This window comes from Bos mutus, chromosome 19, assembly GCF_027580195.1.
Source record: "Bos mutus isolate GX-2022 chromosome 19, NWIPB_WYAK_1.1, whole genome shotgun sequence".
Classification (NCBI taxonomy): Eukaryota; Metazoa; Chordata; class Mammalia; order Artiodactyla; family Bovidae; genus Bos; species Bos mutus.
Window position 1 is genome coordinate 34,103,482 of NC_091635.1, and position 22,087 is coordinate 34,125,568.

General features: G+C 48.3%; 1 protein-coding gene across 6 annotated transcripts in view; it reads left to right on the plus strand.

The window, feature by feature from the left end:
- Nucleotides 1-19,028, plus strand: part of TANC2 (tetratricopeptide repeat, ankyrin repeat and coiled-coil containing 2) — a 359,086-nt gene extending 340,058 nt beyond the window's left edge. For 4 of the 6 annotated variants that reach the window (XM_070390029.1, XM_070390031.1, XM_070390032.1 and 1 more), the window contains 8 exons: nucleotides 716-849; nucleotides 1,811-1,934; nucleotides 7,437-7,612; nucleotides 8,102-8,234; nucleotides 9,630-9,721; nucleotides 11,569-11,715; nucleotides 14,308-14,408; nucleotides 15,994-19,028. In XM_070390029.1, coding sequence (XP_070246130.1) covers nucleotides 716-849; nucleotides 1,811-1,934; nucleotides 7,437-7,612; nucleotides 8,102-8,234; nucleotides 9,630-9,721; nucleotides 11,569-11,715; nucleotides 14,308-14,408; nucleotides 15,994-17,950 — 2,864 coding nt within the window. In that variant the 3' untranslated portion in view covers nucleotides 17,951-19,028. The remainder of the gene's footprint in view (nucleotides 1-715; nucleotides 850-1,810; nucleotides 1,935-7,436; nucleotides 7,613-8,101; nucleotides 8,235-9,629; nucleotides 9,722-11,568; nucleotides 11,716-14,307; nucleotides 14,409-15,993) is intronic. The other 2 variants (XM_070390030.1, XM_070390034.1) reach the window with 1 other exon arrangement.
- Nucleotides 19,029-22,087: the final 3,059 nt, after the last annotated feature.

Sequence of the window (22,087 nt, forward strand, 5' to 3'; positions counted from 1 at the left end):
TTCTCTCATCTTTAAAACTTACCCTGAACAGTTTTGACCTTCATATAAAAATGGTTGCACATGTACTAGAAACTTCTATCTCAACTGATGAAGAAAAGGAATGAAAACTGGCCTAAAGCTTAGACTGAAGTTTCTTTTTTTTTTTTTTTTACAGTTTTTTATATATCTTTATTGTAAAAACTCTCTTAAAAGCAATACAGCAAACTGTTATTTAAGAAGTAAGCAAAATTAAGGCTGCCATTTCTGACTTTGGTTCTCTGAATTTAAGGGCCCAGAAGTAGAAATTGGCCCAGAGGTGGTTCCTAGATAATTCTAAAAAAAGCATTCCCCTGCAAATACCCTTCTTTCTTTAGTCTTACCCATGCACATACCAGTGAAAGTTTTGTGGCTGGAAGGGGTACCAAAAAAGAGATAAGTCAAAAGCAGAAAAAAGACAGTCTGGGTAGGATAAATGAAACCAAGTAAGTTTTGGTCAGATGTGATTTTTCAATAAATTTATTATCATAATTGTCTCCATATATGTAAGCCCTTTTAAATGTGGTTTTATTCATTATTTTTCTTTGAAAATTTCCTTCCTGGCAAGAGTAGCCAGAATCATCATTCTTGAAGGTAAAGTAGCAATTGCATCCATCAGACACAGGTGTGCTGCCCTGCTCCCGGCAGAGGCTGGAGGGGGCGAGCCCCACTGTCCTCACACTGCGCTCTCTACCCTCAGCCCTGACAGCTGCGGCCGGAAGGGGCAAGCTAGAGGTGTGTCGTCTGCTCCTGGAGCAGGGGGCAGCTGTGGCCCAGCCCAACCGCCGGGGAGCCGTGCCCCTCTTCAGCACCGTTCGCCAAGGCCACTGGCAGGTAAGCAAGTAGCTACTTTGAGACTGTGTCAGAAAGTCAGTATGCAGAATCGTCCTGATGATCTGTACTGGATAGAAGGACTGGCTACTTTTGACTGGTTACTTCACAGCATCCACAGGTTCTCTGGCAGGTTCAACAGATGCCTGCCAACCACTTACTTGCAGGAGTCTCTAACTTACAAAAACAAAATGTGGTGTATGTAAATTTGCGAAGAGCCAACTCATTGGAAAAGACTCTGATGCTGGGAAAGATTGAAGGCAGAAGGAGAAGGTGGCAGAGGATGAGATGGTTAGAGAGCATCACCGACTCAATGGACATGAAGTTGAGCAAACTCTAGGAGATAGTGAAGGACAAGAGGAGCCTGGCATGCTGCAGTCCACGGGGTCACAAAGAGTCAGACACAACTTAGTGACCAAAAAACAACAAATATAAATTCTGTTAATAGGCGATCTTTCCAGATGTTTACATTCTGGGTAGGACAGAAAAGAAAGCATATTGGTTATAATCTTTGAAAAAAATTCAGTAGTCCTAGGAGCCAAACAGTGCTGAAGAGTTGTGAGAGGCACTTTACTGTGTTCTGTTTGGTGGTAAATATTCACCGCAGGCAGGTTTGCAGCACCTGGAAGTCAGTAAAATGGCCCTGACATAGGCAGTGACTCGTGTTGGTTCTTCCATCAGGGGATTGTTTAGTCTACATCTCGGCCTCTGTTAATCTTGGATTTTTTTTTTTACTTAGTGGCTGAGCCAGACATTTAGAGTGAGTTCTCATTTGGCTCTCCCTAAGAAAGTCAGTGATCAAATCCCATGGTACTAGACCATGCGGAAACTAGAGGAGGTTCTTGCAGTGGTGAGTTTCGCTAGAGGTGATTTGCAGGGAACTCACGTGGTATGGGGGTGGCATGCATGTATCTGCTCAGCATCACTTCCTGGCTCATCCATCCCCCCTTCTCTGCCCCTGCAGATCGTTGATCTTTTACTTACTCACGGAGCTGATGTCAACATGGCGGACAAGCAGGGCCGTACTCCCCTAATGATGGCAGCTTCTGAAGGCCACCTGGGAACTGTGGACTTTCTCCTTGCTCAAGGTCAGTCCTAGGATGCCAGAGCTTGATGGTCAGTACCCATCAAAACCCAAAGCTCGTGATTTCCAGGGATGGATTCCAAGAGGTGTTAAGAATGAGTATTCTTAATCCACTTGATTAGAAAGTGAAAGTCTCTCCTCTATTCTCTTCGAAATTCTGATGTTCTAATTCTAACATGGTGCCTTTCTAATTCTGACATTCTCTATTTCTTTATGGCTTGAGGGATTTTTGGTATCCTAATCAAATTTACATGGTGTAAGTTCTTTAATTCAAATCAGTACTCTCCCAACTTTGAAGTTTTTAATATGCACTCAATAAATGTTTATCTTCCAGAGACTGTATTTTGACTTTAACTTTATCAATTCTTTTGTCAGCCTGCACAACTAATATTTTTCTTGTATCCAAAGGAAGCAAATGAAGTTTGAACAATTGTTGACCGAGGGACCCTATTTGAGGAATCAGGGTATTAATATTATCCTCCTATTGTAATAAATTCCCTTTAACATTTACCAGCATTCACATATTCCTGGTGAATGAGAGGTGAGTTAAAGGAGATTGTGTTCACGCCATCCAGAGCATTCCAGGCTCCCCTCAAGGGTTGTGACCTGATCACCTCTACAGACCGGTGATAGTGATGCGGGAACCTCTGTAGTAGAAAAGCTCCAGTCGCTGACTCTGCAGTGCCACCTAGTGGAGCTTGAGTGTTTCAGTGAAGCAGGAGGTCATGTGACTGTGACCAGCCTTGACTCCTATCCCAGTGAGCCTCCCCTATGAGTAAACTGGATCTGATCATCCATCATTCATAATTAATATCCACAAGTGCATACGCTTCAAGGAGGGCAAGCTCCTGAAAATCATGCCCAGGCCGGAGCTGCTGAAGGGTAGTTGATGTGGGAAGAAGGCAAGGTTTGTTCTCAGATTTCAAATTACAGCTCAGTCAGAGACTTACTGGATCTTTAGCTCTCACCCCCAAAGATGTGTCTTCACTACCTCGGACTCACAAAAGTGGGTTCGAGTCAGAGAACTGTCTTCCCCATGTGCAAAGTGGGTCTTGCTTCCCTAGTACAAACCACCAGACCAGCCTGGTTTCACAGTATCTATCCTTCATTCAGAAAACAAAGATCATGGCATCCGGTCCCATCACTCCATGGCAAATAGATGGAGAAACAGTGGAAACAGTGGCAGACTTTATTTTGGGGGGCTCCAAAATCACTGCAGATGGTGACTGCAGCCATGAAATTAAAAGATGCTTGCTCCTTGGAAGAAAAGTTATGACCAACCTAGACAGCATATTAAAAAGCAGAGACATTACTTTGCCAACAAAGGTCTGTCTAGTCAAGGCTATGGTTTTTCCAGTGGTGGAAAAACCATACAATATTGTGTTGGTTTCTGCCACACATCGACATCTTGAATGGATGTGAGAGTTGAACTATAAAGAAAGCTGAGCGCCAAAGAATTGATGCTTTTGAACTGTGGTGTTAGAGAAGACTCTTGAGAGTCCCTTGAACTACAAGGAGATCCAACCAGTCCATCCTAAAGGAAACCAGTCCTGAATGTTCATTGGAAGGACTGATATTGAAGCTGAAACTCCAATACTTTGGCCACCTCATGCAAAGAGCTGACTCATTTGAAAAGACCCTGATCCTGGGAAACATTGAAGGCAGGAGGAGAAGGGGTCAACAGAGGGTGAGATGGTTGGATGGCATCACCGACTCAATGACTCAATGGACATGAGTTTGAGTAATCTCCGGGAGTTGGTGATGGACAGGGAGGCCTGGCGGGCTGCAGTCTATGGGGTCGCCAAGAGTCAGACACAACTGAGTGACTGAACTGAACTGACTGATCCTTCATTCTGCTGACATGGGTGTTGGGGAGCAAGGGGGGATATCCCTAGATGCTCAGGATAAGACATGGCAGTAGTAAATGTCCCAGAACAACCCAAGTCTGCTGGAAAAGGGAGGACCCTTCACCACAGATAAGCGGTAGATGACTGCACAGGGTCTGCCGCACACCCATAGAAGCAGCTCATCAGATGTCGATGTATGGCAGAAACCAACACAATATTGTAAAGCAATTATCCTTCGACTAAAAATAAATAATGTTTTTTAAAAAGAAGATCATCAGACACAGATTTCAGAGAGTTGTCCTCCTTCACTGCAGGCATTCTGATCTCCATACTATTTCGTTCTTTCACATTTAAATCAGAGACTTTCTCTCAATCAACGAATTCTACAGATGTATATTTAGCCTACATTATTTGCAAAACACTGTGCTAGGAACTGTGATCTTTTTTTAATTAATACACTATAATCCGTGTCTTCAAAGGGTCTGTAATCTGGCAAGGAGGGGATGAAACAAAGATAAGTAACTGCCTTAAAAAGCAGATAATCCTGAGTGTGCTGATAAAGGTATTTGAGTTAGAACAGGACAGACTTTGAAATTTGAGTAGGAAAAATGTTCTGTATTCAGGGAGGGGATATAATGTAAATGAAAGATCAGAGAAGAGAAGCAGGTACACAGCAAGCCTGGGGAAATACGCAAGTTGTCCAGTAATGTACATGAGGACTGTTGGAAACGTACATGGAAAGAAGTTGAAAAGGAAGAGACTGGGGCTTCCCCGGTGGCTCAGTGGTAAAGAATCCGAATCTGCCTGCCAAGGCAGGAGACATGAGTTTGATCGCTGATCCAAAAGGATCCCACATACTGAGGAACACCTGAGCCCACGCGCCACAACTATTAAGCCTGCACTCTAGAGTCCAGAAGCTGCAGCTAGTGAAAGCCTGCCTGCCCTAGAGCCCGTGTTCAGCAACAAGAGAAGCCACCACAGTGAGAAGCCTGAGCACTGCAGCCAGAGAGGAGCCCCCGCTCTCCACGACGAGAGGAAAGCCTGCACAGCAACAGAGGGCACAGCCAAAAGTACATAATAAGTAAAGTTATACTAAGGAAAGGAACGGATTAAAAGAGTTTGGACTTCTCTGAAGGCAGTAGGGAGCCTTTCAAGATTGTTTTAAAAGGGAATCAATCAATGCCAGAGTTGTGCTTTAAAAAAAAATTTGGCAGTAGTATGAATAGTTGAGTTGATGAAGAGATGATAGTGGACCTGGGGATCAATTAGGAAACCATTGTCATTGAATAGATAAGAGGTGAGGCCAAATCCAGATGCAGTGGCAGTTAGCATAGAACAGGAGGGCCAAGTGATTGATCATATGTAGGACATATGGATAGATGAGTTGACAAGAACTCCACAGAGTTCTAAAATTGAGACTTGGTTTGGGATGGACCTCTCAATTCAGTTGAGTTCTGTCACTCAGTCGTGTCCCATTCTTTGCAACACCATCAACCCGCAGCACACCAGGCCTCCCTGTCCATCACCAACTCCCAGAGTCCACCCAAACCAATGTCCATCGAGTCGGTGATGCCATCCAACCATCTCATCCTCTGTCGTCCCCTGCCCTCAATCTTCCCCAGCATCAGGGTCTTTTCAGACGAGTCAGCTCTTCACATCAGCTGGCCAAAGTATTGGAGTTTCAGCTTTAACATCAGTCCACACACTGCTGTATTTAAAACTGATAACTAACACAGTCCTACTGTGTAGCACTTGGAACTCTGTTCAATGTTACGTGGCATCCTGGATGGGAGAGGAGTTTGGGGGAGAATGGATACATGCGTATGTATGGCTGAGTCCCTTTGCTGTCCATCTGAAACTATCATGACATTGTTAATCAGCTATACTCCAATATAAAAATTTTTTAAGTTTTAAAATAAATGTTTGGGAGAACTGCGATTCTATTAACTTCTGGGAGAAGGAAAGAGAGAAGAATAAGGTTTCAAATAGAATTTTCAGAGTAAATTGAATACTATGTTTTTTATATGTATCTCCTTTTCTTAAATTCCAGCTTCCCTCATCTTCGTAAAAATCAGTTTATCTGTAATATACATCCAGAACCTTCTTATTCTGCTTATTCACTGGAGACTCTGTCCAGGAAATTTATAGATGCTGCATCTGAGAAACCTCCTTAGATTCTGTCCCATATTCAAATTCACTCCGTGTTAGAATCAGCATTTGAGTCGCAAACTAGAGGACCCAGGACATGGATGACTCTCCTCAGGGTTAGGAATATGGTACCATCCAGCCCTTCATACTGTCACGGGAAGCCAGAATCTGGTTATCTGACACAGAGGGGATAGGCCACATGACTGCCGAGGAGCTCCAGAGCCTGGCTGTGGCAGGTCCTGAGCTTAATCTGACATCCGAATCAGATCGGACATCTGAATCTGACATCCAGCGAGGAGGCAGCCTGAAAAGCGTACTATGTGTGCAGTAAGTTGATCTCATTTTGCTAGTGAGCATGACACACCAACTGTGTGCAAAGAGTCACCTGAGGTACTCTTCAAAACCCACAAGGGAGTGACAGGCTCTTTGCCACCCAAGAGCTGACAACCTAGGCTAAGGACCAAATGTAGATTGAATTTTCGACTAATTACAAAACCGAGTGTCAAGTATGCTTGCTCCTAGAGAAACACTGAAGGGAAGAAGACGCAGAATATAAAACAGGCAAAGCGAGTGGGGATGGAATTGTTGAAGGCTGACTAGTTTAATTAAACTCCTAGTTCCCTTCCTGGCCTGGCCCAGCCTCTTCCCTTGAGTCCATTCCCCTCCCACTCTAAGGAAGGAGAAGGTGGCCTGGTGCTATCATCAATGTTCTGAGCTCATTATTCTATGAGAATCTCTCAAGGAGTTTATACTATTAAAAATGAAAGACTTTTGCTGAGTTCAGAAAACATTCCCTGAGAATTTATTACATATAAGTGGCATACATTAAAAAAAATAAAAGATGAGTAACAATAAGGTGACGTGTGTCAGGCAGATTCAAGATGAGGTAACAGTGAGCAGGAGAGGCCTCTTGGAGACAGGGAGGTTTGCGATGGTTCCTAGAGAATGGGGGAAGTGAGGCAAGTCCCATATGGGGAAAGAAAAGGTGTCCACATGTGGGACCCACATAACCGGAAGTGAGGGTACAGGAACACTTCCGGGGGCTTCTCAAGGTGGGGAGCACATCCATTTTGGCCAAAGTAGAGGATCCTAACAGGGGAGTAGTAAGCTTCGGGATGCAGAACCTAGGATGCCCAGAGAATGGGACTTTTCTACTGACCACTCATGGCAGCAGTTTTGTTAACAGCTTTATTAAAAGGGAACACACCAGAAGCAGAAGCTGTGCTTTGGCCGAATATACACCTTAAGTGGCTCAGTGGTAAAAAATCTGCCTGCAATTCTGGAGACTTAGGTTGGGAAGATCCCCTGGAGGAGGGCATGTCAACCCACTCTAGTATTCTTACCTGGAGAATTCCATGGACAGAGGAGCCTGGGGGGCTACAGGCCACGGGGTCACAAAGAGTCGGACACAGCTGAGCACACACGCACGCCTTGACACCCGGCTTCCGCTCCTGCTGTGACTGCTCCCGGTGTTCCTGTTTCCTCAGCCCTGTGGTGTGCTTGCTCTGTAGGTGCCTCCATCGCTCTCATGGACAAAGAAGGACTGACCGCCCTCAGCTGGGCTTGTCTGAAGGGTCATCTCTCGGTGGTCCGTTCTCTGGTGGATAACGGGGCTGCCACCGACCACGCCGATAAGAATGGCCGCACCCCGCTGGATCTAGCCGCTTTCTACGGCGACGCTGAGGTGGTGAGTGCCTTTAACCAGCCCCCAGGGTGGGAGGAGGAGGGAAGGCTCTCAATCCACAGTGTTGTCTGGGGTTGATGATTCCTGATATAAAGTTCTCAGATCTGTACTTGCTTGAGCTCAGGAATATTCCAAACATGACTGAAAACCAGGAACAGGGGTCTGGCCCTGGAATACCAGCGCTGTCCTGCCTGGTTCACACCTGTGCTGTGCTCAGTGGCTTCAGTCGGGTCTGACTATACGACCCCATGGGCTGTATCCCGCCAGGCTCCTCTGTCCGTGGGATTTCCCAGGCAAGAATGCTGGACGGGATTACCATTTCCTCCTCTGGAGGATCTTTCTGACCCAGGGGTCAAACCCATGTCTCCTGCATCGGCAGGCGGGTTCTTTCCAGCTGTACAACCCTGGGTTCACACCAGCAGTTAACTACAGGGCAGGCAGCAGCTGGAGGCCTCACACCTGGGTTGACCGTGCTGCTTGATCATGTCCTAGGTCCAGTTCCTGGTGGATCACGGGGCCATGATCGAGCACGTGGACTACAGTGGAATGCGCCCTCTGGACAGGGCTGTGGGGTGCCGGAACACTTCTGTTGTTGTCACCCTTCTGAAGAAAGGAGCCAAGATAGGTAGGAGAAAGGAGGAAGGTGCTGGCCATCTGTGCCCAGCGGCCAGACTGGCCCAGTGGTCTGGCTGCCCTGGGCGTTCAGCGTGAACGTGTATAGTCTCCCCTCTGCCCGGCCCAGTTATTATCTGAGTGAACAGAAAGACTCTTGGCCCAGAGAAGAGCCCTGATCTACACTACCCTTTGTCCAAAGCCACGTGGTTATCTGCCATGCCCGAGTCGCCTTAGCCAGGAGGCTGCTCTGACCTTAAGTGCATCTCAGCGCTGTTGCCTCGGCAGCAGCCCCGCCCTGTGAGCATCCTGGATCCCTGTGATGCCGCGAGCCTTCGCTTTGCCCTGCTCTGTATGTGCTTCGGACCCTCGGGTCCCTGCGGCTGCTGCCCCTCCGCTGCCCCTCCCACGGACCCGTAGACGAGGGTTGGCTGATGTGCTGGCTTTTTTGCTGCCTGCCTCTCACTGCTGCTTTTTCCTTCTTTTTTTTTTTTTTTCACCTTCATCCATTTTTTTTTTCCTCTCCTACAACTTTTTGTTTTCTCCTTTCTTTGAAGGTTGTCAGACGTTACCGAGTCGCCCACGAGGTATATTTCACCGCTGTCAGCATCAGGCGTGGTCTGATGGCTTGGTCAGCTTTGCCTTCTCCTCTTTGATTTAGCCTGCATGAGTCCCCAACACCTCTAATCTTTTAATTTACTTCACCTTAAAAGAAGATATTTTTTTAAATGACTGTTGTAGAGAATAACTTGAACTTTTGATAACTAACCCAGAAAAGCTTAGTTTGTAAATAGTTCAGGCATCTGTAAACTAATCGAGTTAACCTTTTCTTTCTCTTTGTGGGTAGAGTGGTCCTCTGTCACGATGGCTTGTTTCACACTGAAACAGTTCAGTGTGAATCCCAGGGGTCCTATTCGGTACTTACAAATTAAGGGAGCCTTTAGAAGTGTTCATGGTTTCCCTTCTGCAAAGTACATGCTTAAAAATTAAAGAGACTGAACAGCTGGGGGTTTTGAGTCCCAGATTACCCAAAATAAATTACCCTTTTTGGATTTTTTAAAATCTTACAGTGACATTTAATGTAAACCCTTTTCTCCCAAGTTCCTTATTTAAAGTAACGCCAGACTAAGCATCGCCTGCCTGAATACAACATGCAGGCTCTGCTGCCCTCCGATGGTGCAGACTCTGACCGTTCAGAGATTCTTATTTTAAGGTGAATACAAATCCAACGCGGCTTCTTGGCAGTGGGAGGCGCTGAGACACTCCCAGTTCTAAAAGACGAGGCCAGTGTTGTGGAGCAAGTTGTTCTCTCAGCAGAAATCCCCCCCAGGGTGTTTTTTTCACCTAGCTTCCTACCACCCTTACATTGTATGAGTTTTTTACCCATCATGCATCCTGTACACTACAGGTCCAGCCACATGGGCGATGGCCACCTCCAAACCAGACATCATGATCATCCTGCTGAGCAAGCTGATGGAAGAGGGGGACATGTTTTATAAGGTGAGGGGAAGAAGGAGGTTTCTCCCGATGGCCGCTGACTCTGCCCTGCACGTAGACTTCACCAGAGTCTTGGTAGGGTTCTAGAGTCATCAGGAGAGTGCCATCCCTCAGTGGAGGGCTCATAAGCTGAGGATCCCAGATTTTTGCTTTCTCAACGTGGGCCTACATGTGCCCACAGCTGATCAACCTAAAGACCTGGTTTTCACCTGGTCACTGATAGGTGGTGCCATAGATTCTACATGGAATCTGTTTATCAGAGCCTGGAAACCATGGGACAGGGAGAAGAAAAATAGGTACTGCAGGCAAGAGGCATTGATGTTAGCATTTATGTTTACTATATGTGTAGATTTAAAAGTCTGTAGTAATAATAGCTTATTGGCATCCCTGAGTAAGATAAGGAAACTGAGACAAAGAGCAGTTATAGATTTACTTGAAATCATTAGCTGAATGGCAACAAAAAAAGATATGGAGTCTTGTATTCACGATTCAGGCTGAAGGCTCCATACCCTAACACACACAAACTGCCAGGGGCTGTAGGAAGGCCGTTAAGAACTTTCCATGTCAGAGTCATCTCATTGTATGAGGACTAGCTGAACCTTCTCCTCCTGAAGGTAAATACAAATCCAACCCAGCTTTTGGCAGCGGGTGTCGCTGAGACATGCCTAGGCCCAGAGAGGAGGAAATGAGTGTGACACTCGTTATTTCCGCTTTATGTAAGGAGTACAGAGCTCCTGTGAGTAGAGTTGTATTTCCTGAGGACCATTGTGTGAAAGCTTGATAATCTAGGTCCCTTAGGCTTCTGGGAAACGAGCTCTGGCCCAGTCCCGATTTTACACAACTTCACAGAAGGGCCTCTCTAGGCAGCGTACTCATGGACTTGAGAATGGCTGTGCTGTCAAGAACCTAAGCCCTCTTTATGACATAACTTCTGGCATCCTGAGACAAGGCATCCTGCCTCCTAATGAGAACAGCCAGAGCTACTCCTGTTCCCACCCAAAATTCTGCCTTGGAAGACTCCAAGTCTGTCCTCAGTGAAAGAGAAAATACAAGCTCAGGATCTCTGGCTGGAGTTACAACTACACAGAAGGAATGGAAGGAATAAAAAGATGAGCTAACAGAATGGGAGATGCCTCCCGCACCATTCTGGGCTCCACTTACAGATTTTTCAGAAGAAAAGTGTAAGAAAAGTTCAAGGCCCCTGTGACCTAGGTCCCTCAGTGACTCATAGATTTACTTGGAAAATGCCTCCTACCTAGTCAGGTGGAATCACAGATTCTCAGTTTCACATCTCTACCACCACTGCACCCATGCCTCTTCCAAAAACAGAGAAAGACTCACTATTTTATCAGTAGTATTAGGGAAGCAACAGATAGACTCGTTTAGCTCCCACATCCTCTGTGGGGGACAGCATGGCCTTTTCTAGAGGACTGGCAAGGTGAAACAAAAAGAGTTTTCCGGATAGGCCAAAGGTCAAGAAATAGTGATAAACTTGGAGCGATCAGGACTAGGAAATGCTGTGTCCCGGGGAGATTGGGCCAAGAACAGGCTCCTTTGGAATGAATACAGTCAGTCGTTCGGAAATCCAGTTGGGAAGCCGGGGCCCCAGGTCTTTCATTTGCCAAGGCTTTGTGTCTCTGGCTTGTGTCTTGGGAATCTCCCTCACCACGCCTTGCCTGCCAGGCGAGCTCCCAGTGGAAAAGATGGGACCTTGTCCTTGCACCACTGGGGTGGAGCTGGGGAGGGCTAACCCTGAGCGGTAACTGCAGAGAAAGGATGGGAACGGGAGCAGACCTCCTCAGCTGCTCAGCAGACCAACACTGTGTTTTGCCCTCTTGTGCTCCCACTAGAAAGGTAAAGTAAAGGAAGCCGCCCAGCGCTACCAGTATGCCCTGAAGAAGTTCCCTAGAGAAGGGTTTGGTGAGGACTTGAAAACCTTCCGGGAGCTGAAGGTGTCTCTCCTCCTCAACCTCTCTCGATGTCGCAGGAAAATGAACGTAAGTGCCTCTCATCCCAGCTCCTTTCCACAGCCCTGAAAGTTGATGATCCATGTCACGCCCTGGCTTTTAGCAGGTCCCCAAATCCTTGTCTGCCCCCATCTGGAACTTGGTTGTCCTTCACAGAGCACTGACATTTGCGATTTGAAAGAAATCAAGACTTAAGTATTACGATCTGTATCTCAAACTGTAAAAAATGAATTCTGTGGGCGCTTTGTAGCTTTCTGAATTTTCCTGATTCCCACTGAAAGTAATTGGAATATTCATCACCATCCTGCCCTGCCCCCCAAGTCAGGTTTCTGGTCTTTGGGAAAAGGTGAGCGCAGTGGACCCTGGAACTCCCAGCTTCAATTAGATACAATTGTAGTCATTCCCTTCCTTCCTGGGAGACCCCCTCATCATTTAAGGAAGGGCTGAAAAGAGGGCCCAGGACCACGGACTTCAAGGTTTAATGTCTAAGGCTAATCTTAAACTTTCACTTCTTTCCTCATCCTTTTATTCTAGCATGCCAGGTCCCTTCTTGTCACAGAAGGAGTCTCAAAACTCCTCCTGGTCCTTTGGTTCATTAGTTTAGTCCGTAAGTCATGTCCAACTCTTTTGCAACCCCGTGGACTTCAGCCCACCAGGCTCCTCTGTCCATGGGATTTCCCCAGGTGATAATACTGGCGTGGGTTGCCATTTCCTTCTCCAGGGGATTGTCCTGAGCCAGGGGTCAAACCCGCGTCTCCTGAATTGGCAGGTCCACCAGGGAAACCCCTCCTGGTCCCTTATTATCCCCTAAATAGCCCTTGGTTCTTCTTGCCTGCCTAGATACAGCCTGTGATGCCCTCAGCCACTGCCCTCTTGATATGCAGACACTGCTGAGCCAAGAACCCTCTCTCAGATCCCGGGAATAGCCAGGCTCATATCAGGAACCTCTGACATCCACCAGCCTGAGGTCTCAGGTTCCTCAGGAGACAAAAATAATCTTAGCCAAACAGGAACGTTTGAATAACAGAATAAAGAACTCAGGTGTCCAGCAGTGACCTTATAGCCTCTGTGGCAAGAGATCTGCTGTCAGCTCCAGAAAAATGACGTTTTGATCATCCATCTAAAAGCTGGCAGTGAAAAGAGCCCTGATAAATAAGCAGACTTGGGTGTCTCCAAGAGCACAGTGATGCCCTAAGAGGCAGAGCTTCTCTAGGTGCTGAGGAATATGGGGACATGGTGGAGGTTCTGGGGGAAGCGGTGAGGTTCTGACATGAAACAGGAGGCAGAGCCCCGAGGGTCTCCTATAGCTCCAGCTAGTGAGCGTGAGATGAAGCTCCGAAGCCGCCACCGACCTACTGGCCACTTTATGCCTCACAGATACTCTGCTTCTTGAAGAAGTTCTAATCATCCCAGAAATAATGATCATCGCAAAAGAAGAAATTAACAGGTTAGGTTGAAAATAGTAGAGCTGGAAGCCGATGCTGTAAGATAGGAGATTTCCTCTTAGGCAGCACAGCAGATTGCATGCCAGGCCCACCTGAAATCTGTCAACTTTGGTACAAAGTTGCCTGTGAACCTTTTTTTTTCATTTTACCTCCACCACAGGGCCTTTGGTCTGCTTTAGGAATCACAAGCTTAACCAGAGGCTGCTGTGTTGTCCTGTGGCTTTGATATTAAGGAGGAGAAAACCTTCCCTTCAGTGTGTAAGGGTGTCTTGAAAATGATGGCTTTGTTGCCATGCTTCCTGTTCCCCGGGCTTCTTAAGACCAGTGAAACCATGTTCCTCCAGGGAACCTCAGTGATCGAGAGATGAGGTGACAGCAGAGACCCCAGTCACAGCCCGGCTTCTCTCTCGTTTCAAAATTGTTTTTTAAACTTTAAACGTTTCCTAAGCAAGGAACGAGTTAAGAGAAGGAGCAGGCCCCAGAAGCCTCTGTGAAACAGAAGGGAAACTGCCATTCCTTGAGCATCTCCTGTGTGTGGGACTTCCATATGCTTTGTTGCTCTGAGTCCTACCTGGGAGGTCGGTGCGGATGAGAAAACACAGGGCAGGCTCTGCGGGCTTACAGAGCAGAGCTGAGAATTGAACCCAAGCCTGCCTGACACCCCTCCTCCGTCCACTCCCCTTAGCCAGTCAGTTCTTTTTCACACAGCCCCATCTTCCTGGATTTTTCTTGCCCCTTTAAAGCCAAGGAATAGTGGGGGAGGCAGGAAGAGGGGGGGGTACGATGAGGGTCCACACGAGATGCCAGGGTGGGCATTTGCCTCACACACAGGTGTGCAACAAGAGTTCAGGTTTCCAAATTCAGGAGCTTCGGTGGGTTGACATTCGGCTTCTGGGACAGAAAGAACGTTGTTCCAAAGGCAGAAAGAGGGCAGACAAAAAACACTTTTGTCCTTTAGGGCAGGTAAATTCCCAGGAGCCATTGCAGGACCACACGGCAAAAGGCCAAAGGAACTTGCATTTGGCCCACGTGGCTAGAGCCACGCCAGGCATGTCGAGAATCCCAGGTGCCCCATCCATAAATGTCAAAGAAATGTACCTGTAATCTGTTTTATTCCCAAGCTGTCTATTTCTCATATCTCTTCAATGACTCATTTGCACACCTATTGTAATGACAGGATTTTGGAATGGCGGAGGAATTTGCTACTAAGGCCCTGGAGCTGAAACCGAAATCTTATGAAGCTTACTATGCAAGAGCAAGGGCCAAACGCAGCAGCAGGTGAGGAGAGAGAGAGAGGGTGAGGAGCAAGAGGTCTCTTTCTGGAAATTTGGCCAAGGTGACATTGGCCACCCTGGGGCATCTGTACCCATTGTGTCTGTCCCCAAGGACTCTCAGGGCCAAGCTTTGGGGATGGCCCCCCACCCACCCCAAGCACAGAGCACATCTTACAGCTGGCACACCTTTGGGGCTGTGAAGATCTAGAGCATTGTACTGTGGGAGAAAAATGCCTTTTCACTGTTGGAGACTGGCGCCTTCTTCCAAGAGGCTTCTACCATCTCTCAGTCGCTCTTTTAACCCCCAGAACAGACAGCACAAAGAGACACCGGTCTCTTGAGAGAGAGCAGAATATCCTCCTAACCCTTCTAGAGGGAAAAGTAGGACGGGTCACATATCACAGACTCCTCTTCCTTTGCTTAGAGGCATTTGGGAGGTCCCCGGATCACTTAGTCTTCCTTCTGGGGCTCCCCTCCAGTCTGACGGCATCAGACCTCCTTCTCATCTACCCACCCCTCCCAGCACCACACCATAAATGCATGGAACACAGAAGGACCTGGGCCAGGACTGCGAGGGCCCCAGAGAAACCCCATCCCTCACGCCCAGGGGGCAGGAAAGGCTCCAGAAAGATCTAGAAACTGCCATCAGTGATCTTTATAGATCATCGATCCCTGTCCTTGATGCCACCTGGCCAGCGCCCTGCCCTTCTCCCCAACTCTGCCTGTCAAAGAACTGCTTCAGGTTCATATCAATGACCAGGGAGCTGTTGTCCTGAAAATCAGACCCAGGTTAAGTCTAGAGATGACGGTGGCAGTGATCTTAGTCTTGGCTAGGTGGGGCAACAGAGGCCTCATAGAAGCTGAACTATCAGATTCTCTTTCCCCTGGGATGGTTCCTTCCTCACAAGGCCAGCTGGCCCCTTTTCTGGGCAAGGTTGACAGAGCGGAGGGGAGTATCTCTGACAGTTTGTGTCCTTGTTTGTAAACGATAGTCTGAGTTTCCTAGCCAGCAAACCTGATACCTGCCCAGCTCTGCCGTAGCCAAGTGGAGGAGCCACAGTGCAGCGGGGCAAGAGGTAGACAGGGCAGAAGAGGACAGGGTTCTTGCCTGGGATGGAACAGGCCTGAAAATTGGGGCCAAAATGTAAAGAAAAAATTCTGCTGGATCAGCAAGATTCTTTAATATCGTAGTTACTGATTTGTTCCTAAGCTAATTGACAGTGACCCTGTAAATGACAACCCCACCCAACCCTCAGACTACCTGGTGTGCATTTGAGCACTAAGAGACACTTCCTGAAGGGCCTAGCTGGACTGAACCAAATGGGGACGTTTCTCCACTGATCCCAGAGAGGCCAGAAGGAAGATGGAGGCTGAAGGAGCTAGGGAATCATTCTGGGCTCTTCCGGAATGACAGCCTGCCTATTTCCTTCCTTACAAATCAGATGCAACCAAAGCCCCCGGACGCCCCCCACCTGCACCCCACCCCACTCAGGCGCTAACAGTTCTCTGAGACCGCGACCAGGCCCTCAGCTCCTGGTGATTCCTGTGATTCAGAATAACTCCAGTTCCTGTGTTTACGTTTCGTCAAGCAGACAGTTTGCAGCAGCCTTAGAGGACCTGAACGAGGCCATCAAGCTGTGTCCAAACAACCGTGAGATCCAGCGGCTTCTGCTGCGGGTGGAGGAGGAGTGTCGACAGATGCAGCAGCAGCCGCCGGTGCAACAGCAGCCTCCGCAGCAGCAGCTCCCAGAGGAAGCAGAGCCTGAACCCCAGCACGAAGACATCTACTCCGTACAGGACATACTCGAGGAGGAGTTCTTGGAACAGGACGTGGAGAACGTGTCCATCGGCCTCCAAACGGAGGCTCGGCCCAGCCAGGGGCTCCCCATCATCCAGAGCCCACCCTCCTCCCCAGCCCCCCGGGACTCAGCCTACATCTCCGGCTCGCCCCTCGGCTCGCATCAGGTTTTTGACTTCCGGTCCAGCAGTTCCGTAGGCTCTCCCACCAGGCAGAGCTATCAGTCCAGCTCACCCGCGCTCTCTCCAACTCACCAGAACTCACACTATCGGCCTAGTCCCCCGCACACTTCCCCGGCTCATCAGGGCGGCTCCTACCGCTTCAGCCCCCCTCCTGTGGGAGGGCCAGGCAAGGAATACCCGAGCCCGCCCCCTTCTCCTCTCCGCAGAGGCCCCCAGTACCGGGCCAGCCCTCCAGCGGAAAGCATGAGTGTCTACCGTTCCCAGTCAGGCTCCCCCGTGCGCTATCAGCAAGAAACAAATGTGAGTCAGCTTCCTGGCAGACCGAAATCTCCGCTGTCCAAGATGGCCCAGCGGCCCTACCAGATGCCCCAGCTTCCCGTGGCCGTGCCCCAGCCTGGGCTCCGGCTCCAGCCGGCCAAAGCCCAGATCGTGAGGAGCAACCAGCCCAGCTCGGCCGTGCATTCAAGCACCGTCATCTCCACGGGGGCGTATGGCCAAGTGGCCCATTCAATGGCCAGTAAATACCAGTCTTCCCAAGGAGACATAGGAGTGAGTCAGAGCCGGCTGGTTTATCAGGGGTCAATTGGGGGGATCGTAGGGGACGGGAGACCCGTGCAGCACGTCCAGGCTAGCCTGAGTGCAGGTGCCATCTGCCAGCATGGAGGGTTGGCCAAGGAAGACCTTCCCCAGCGACCTTCGTCCGCCTACCGGGGCGGCATGAGATACAGCCAGACGCCCCAGATTGGGCGCAGCCAGTCCGCGTCCTATTACCCAGTGTGCCACTCAAAGCTGGACCTGGAGCGCTCCTCCAGCCAGCTAGGCTCCCCCGACGTGTCGCATTTAATCAGGAGACCTATTAGTGTCAACCCCAGTGAAATCAAACCCCACCCACCGACTCCCAGGCCACTGCTGCACTCCCAGAGCGTAGGCCTGCGTTTCTCTCCATCTAGCAATAGTATCTCATCTGCCTCCAGCCTAACGCCTACCTTCCGGCCACCCTCCTCCATCCAGCAGATGGAGATTCCGCTGAAACCGGCGTACGATAGGTCATGTGACGAGCTGTCGCCAGTGTCTCCCACGCAGGGAGGTTACCCTAGTGAGCCCACCCGATCCAGGACCACACCATTCATGGGGATCATAGATAAAACAGCCCGGACCCAACAGTACCCCCACCTTCACCAGCAGAATCGGACCTGGGCGGTGTCATCCGTGGATACCGTTCTCAGCCCCACGTCGCCAGGCGGCCTGCCCCAGCCTGAGTCCTTCAGCCCACCGTCGTCCATCAGCAACATCGCCTTTTATAACAAGACCAACAATGCACAGAATGGCCATTTGCTGGAGGACGATTACTACAGCCCCCACGGGATGCTGGCAAACGGGTCCCGCGGAGACCTGCTGGAGAGAGTCAGCCAGGCCTCCTCTTACCCTGATGTGAAGGTGGCGCGGACCCTCCCTGTGGCTCAGGCCTACCAGGACAACCTGTACAGACAGCTGTCCCGGGACTCTCGACAAGGGCAGACATCCCCTATCAAACCAAAGAGACCGTTTGTGGAGTCTAATGTTTAAAAGACGTGTGTTGGAGTGAGACCCATATGTTTTCACTGCACATCTTCAGGCTTGGTTTCCCACATCCGAGGTAGTTCTCTGGCTTAATTTCTCATGTAGTTTCTGCGTGGTGTTCAGAGGTGGCAGCCCACGTGCCAAAATCCTTTGCATGCAGCCGACTGAGAAGCTGGCCTCCAGGGAGCCGGGACTTGGGTTTCTTTGGTCCGCGCCCCAGCCACACGCTCTCTCCCTCTTCAGACGCCAGCGAGGAGATTGCTGTGCCCGCGAGCTTCAACCCAGGGAGATCAGATGCGCTGGTCGGCTTTTTCCACGAGACAATCGCTTTCACTGATGTTCTTGTTGTGTAAAATGTCTTTTTCCTTTTTTACGAAAATGAGATGAGATGTTCACGTTCGTTTTCTTCTAGGAACTTTTAGAAAGAGTGTGACGCCCCTCTGCCTTTGCATTCTTATCCAGTGTTATCCAAATAGCAGCCCTCCCCACCCCAGAGCATTCTTGTGCCGTGGTCTCCTCCCCCCGGACCGCCAGGTCCCTGCGGCTGTCAAGTCTAGAATGTTCATTTAGATTATTGCTGGTGTCCCTATGGGGGTAAAGGATCGAGGAGAAAGAGAAGACATAAGAAAACACCAATACACTTATTTGAAATGTCACTCCATGGATTGCCCAAGAGGCATGGTAGGAACATTCAGGAAACAACCAGCCCTTTAATATTTCAGTCAGCCAAGGAAATTGAATGGGAATCATACATGTTTTTAAAATACTTCACTGCGAGCTATTCTTTTTATGTTTTTAGCCAAATTAACCATTAAACGCTACTGATTTTCCATGAGTGGGGGAGAGAATAAATAAGTATATGGGGAGAGAGAGAAAAAAAAACTGTTCTGGATTCTCAGTGAAAGGCTGTAGAAAGTTCTTGTCTTGGAGAAATCTATTTGTTAGACCCTGAGGTGTCACTGAGGGTCGTATTCCACGCAGAGTATATATGTTCTCCCCAGAGATTGACTGGCGTGGCATTCCTGTCAGTTGGATCTTTGCCTAGAGCCAGATTTTGCTCTACTGGTCCTCTTTTTTTTTTTTTTTTAAACCCAGATGGTTTAGTGAAGAATTGGTTCCTTAAAAAGGAAATTGAGTCCTCTGGGGATGGTAAGACTGATTCCCAGAGCTTGCACCCAGGGCCATTGCATTCCGTGGCAGATGTGGTCGCAACTCCACCCACCGTGGTTTCATTATCTGTCATTACAGGAATTTTTTTTTTTTCCTAAGTAGGAGTGTTTGGCGGGGGGTGGATGTTTTTATTTTTTTTGCCACTCATCACGTGGCATCTTGCTTCCCCGACCAGGGATCGAACCCACACCCCTTGCAGTGGAAGTGCAGAGTCTTAACCACTTGAATGCCAGGGACATCTCAGGAGTGATATTTAAAATCCAGATACAGTGAAGTGTTTCAGGGTGAAGAAAGACCCCTTTCAGCCCTCTGGGGGAGAGCATGAGATGGACAGTAAGCCTTCTGACCCCATAACCTGCACCCATCGCCTGTGTCTTGTGGTCGTTTGCTAACCAGTCCTTTTGCGTGACTGAGGCCAGCAACAAGAACTCTGGAACCAAAGCCTTAGCACAGGCCCGGTAGCAACTGTTCGTCAGCTCTTAAATTAACAAACTAAACATCTAAAACTAAACAAAAGGGAATTTGTTCTCTGTTACAGGAATCATTCTGCTCTTGTTAGTAAAGGGCTACAGGAAGGGCAGTTTCCTGAACAGAAATCCAGATGTGACCAGACCTGTTTGTAATACTAAGTGTCCTCTGAAAGAAGTGTTAAGTCATGGGGACCGTGAAGCTGAAATCAGAAACACTTCTGTACTAACATAGATTCTGCCAAATAGATGCACCCCTCCCCCCCCGCAAGCCTGGAACAGGCCAGGATGTGTGTGTCTCTGTGCTGGAAGTAAACGGCAGGGCTGGTCCAAGACCCAGACTCTGTCCACTCTCTGATTTTTAGGGACTATCTCCCACTCAGCTAGCCCAGAGCGGACATCAGTGTCTCTTCTCTCCTCTCTCTCTCACGGAGATGACGAAATGCACAGCTGTGGCATCAGCCCACGACCAGGAGCCCAGCAGCCTCTCAGCATTTTCTGTCCAGGTCTCAGCCCTGTTGGGCCCTTTGCATCTCACCCTTCTTAACCACCTCTCACTGAGGAGCTGCTGCCGCATCTTGAGAATTTCTCAGTGTCCGTTAGAAAAGTGCCCCTGTTTATTCACAGCACCACACATACCACCTGCTCTTGCCTGAGTGGGTGAGCAGGTTCTGTAGTTTTATAAATATGCCATCGACGCCACTTCTCCCGAGCATGTCTCTTAGGATTTTTTAGGGCAGACAGGTTTAGGGTCCATGCCTTTTTGGACAAAACACCTAAGCTGTCAACAGTCAAAATACAGTCTTTTTGTGGCCATTGTAAGAGGGCGTGAATGCCACTACTGGGCGCCGGTTGTTTTTGCCTAAAAAGTGCCAGCTGGACCTTACTGGAGCAGGAGGCAAAGCTCTTCTTTGTCAGCAGACTGCCTGTGCCCTGTTTTGCTACTTCACTGCCACGGGATGATCTTAGTACTGTATCTTAGAGATGCCCCCTCACTTGCTGGCATCCATGTCTGGCTTCAGGTGGGGGGACGTTTTTCAGATCAACCTGGTAAGTTCCACTCACCCACTTCACATCACCCTGAGACGGAGACAGCGGTGACAGACTTCAGCTTACAGGTTTCTCATCAAATAGTACCTTCCACTCACCCAGAATTCTTGCACTAATGGGTTTCCATCACATCGTGTCTATAATGGGTGCACTTTATTGTTTGAATTTGTAACTCTGATAAGTAACTGGATATTTAAGTGTGAGTAATGTCTTCATTAGAAAATGGCAAAAGCTCCCTTGTCTTTTATTGTGTTTTTCAAAGGGATTAAAAAGAAAGCAAGAAAGCAGTGGATCACAACATTTATAGCACAAGAAATAACTTGTATATAAGCATCAAAAAGATTAAGACTTTTTAAAGACAAAAAATATTTGCAGTGATTTTAAAGTGCTTTTCCAGCAATTTTCTTAGGGACTCCTGAGACATGGTTACTTTATTTACTGGATCAGTAAGGCACACAATTAACAATTAAAAATTAATGTTTATTTACAAAGTAAAGGGAAAACCCTGTGTAACATGAGAATTTGGCATGGACAAAATGGAGACCATTTTGTATCTGCTCTTGTATCTTCTCCGGGTTGCAGACGTGCACTATTAAAAGTCCCAAGTTAATAGAGCACAAACCCTTCCCGTCCCTCTCCCACGTGCCCTTCTTTCTAGACGTGTTTAACTTGAAGGCTCAGGAAAACTCCACGAATTAGAATCATGTACAGTACCCAAGGTTGTTGTCCAGAGATATGAGTTTGCTAATTTAGTTAAGCCTGGATTATTAAACACTTTCCTAAGTTACTGTAAACAGAACAGCTTAGAGAAAGGTATTCTCGGTCCTTATATTGTACAGTAGTTTATGAACCCCCGTCTCTAAATATTGGTATTTTTATATCCCAGAGATGTACCCAATAGAAAAATGAATCCATATCTAATTTAATATCCATTAGTATTTTCCTTAGATTTTAGTCAGTGGGGTTTTTTTGTGGATGTCACCTTGCTTCACCACACTTCACCACTAGGTGTCACTGTGGCTCTGCACCAGGCTTGTCTGGTAGCAAAGACCGGCTGCATCTCGGGGGAGCCACAGCCAGGCCGACAGGCAGGCCCGTAGGCTCAGAGGACCCAGGAAGGAGGGAACAAAGGCCTGGAAAGGGGTCTCCACACATCTGTGCCAGTTGTGGCAGGATACACTCTTTGAACACTACCTGCTTTGGACCTTCAGCCAGGCAGAGACGGGGTAGGCTGACCAGATCTCCCTTGCTCTCTCCGGTGGGGGGATGGGAATGTAGAAGACCCCTCCCTTCCCCATGAGCACCCTCTCAGTTCCTCTCGGCCTCCAACTTGTATAACTCCAGCGGTGTCACAGTTGGATGGTTCGATTCAAAGAATTCAAAGTTATTTTTCTACTGCAGAATTGCCTTGGACAACACCTGTTGCTCACTGAATCTTTGCCGCAAAAATGGAACA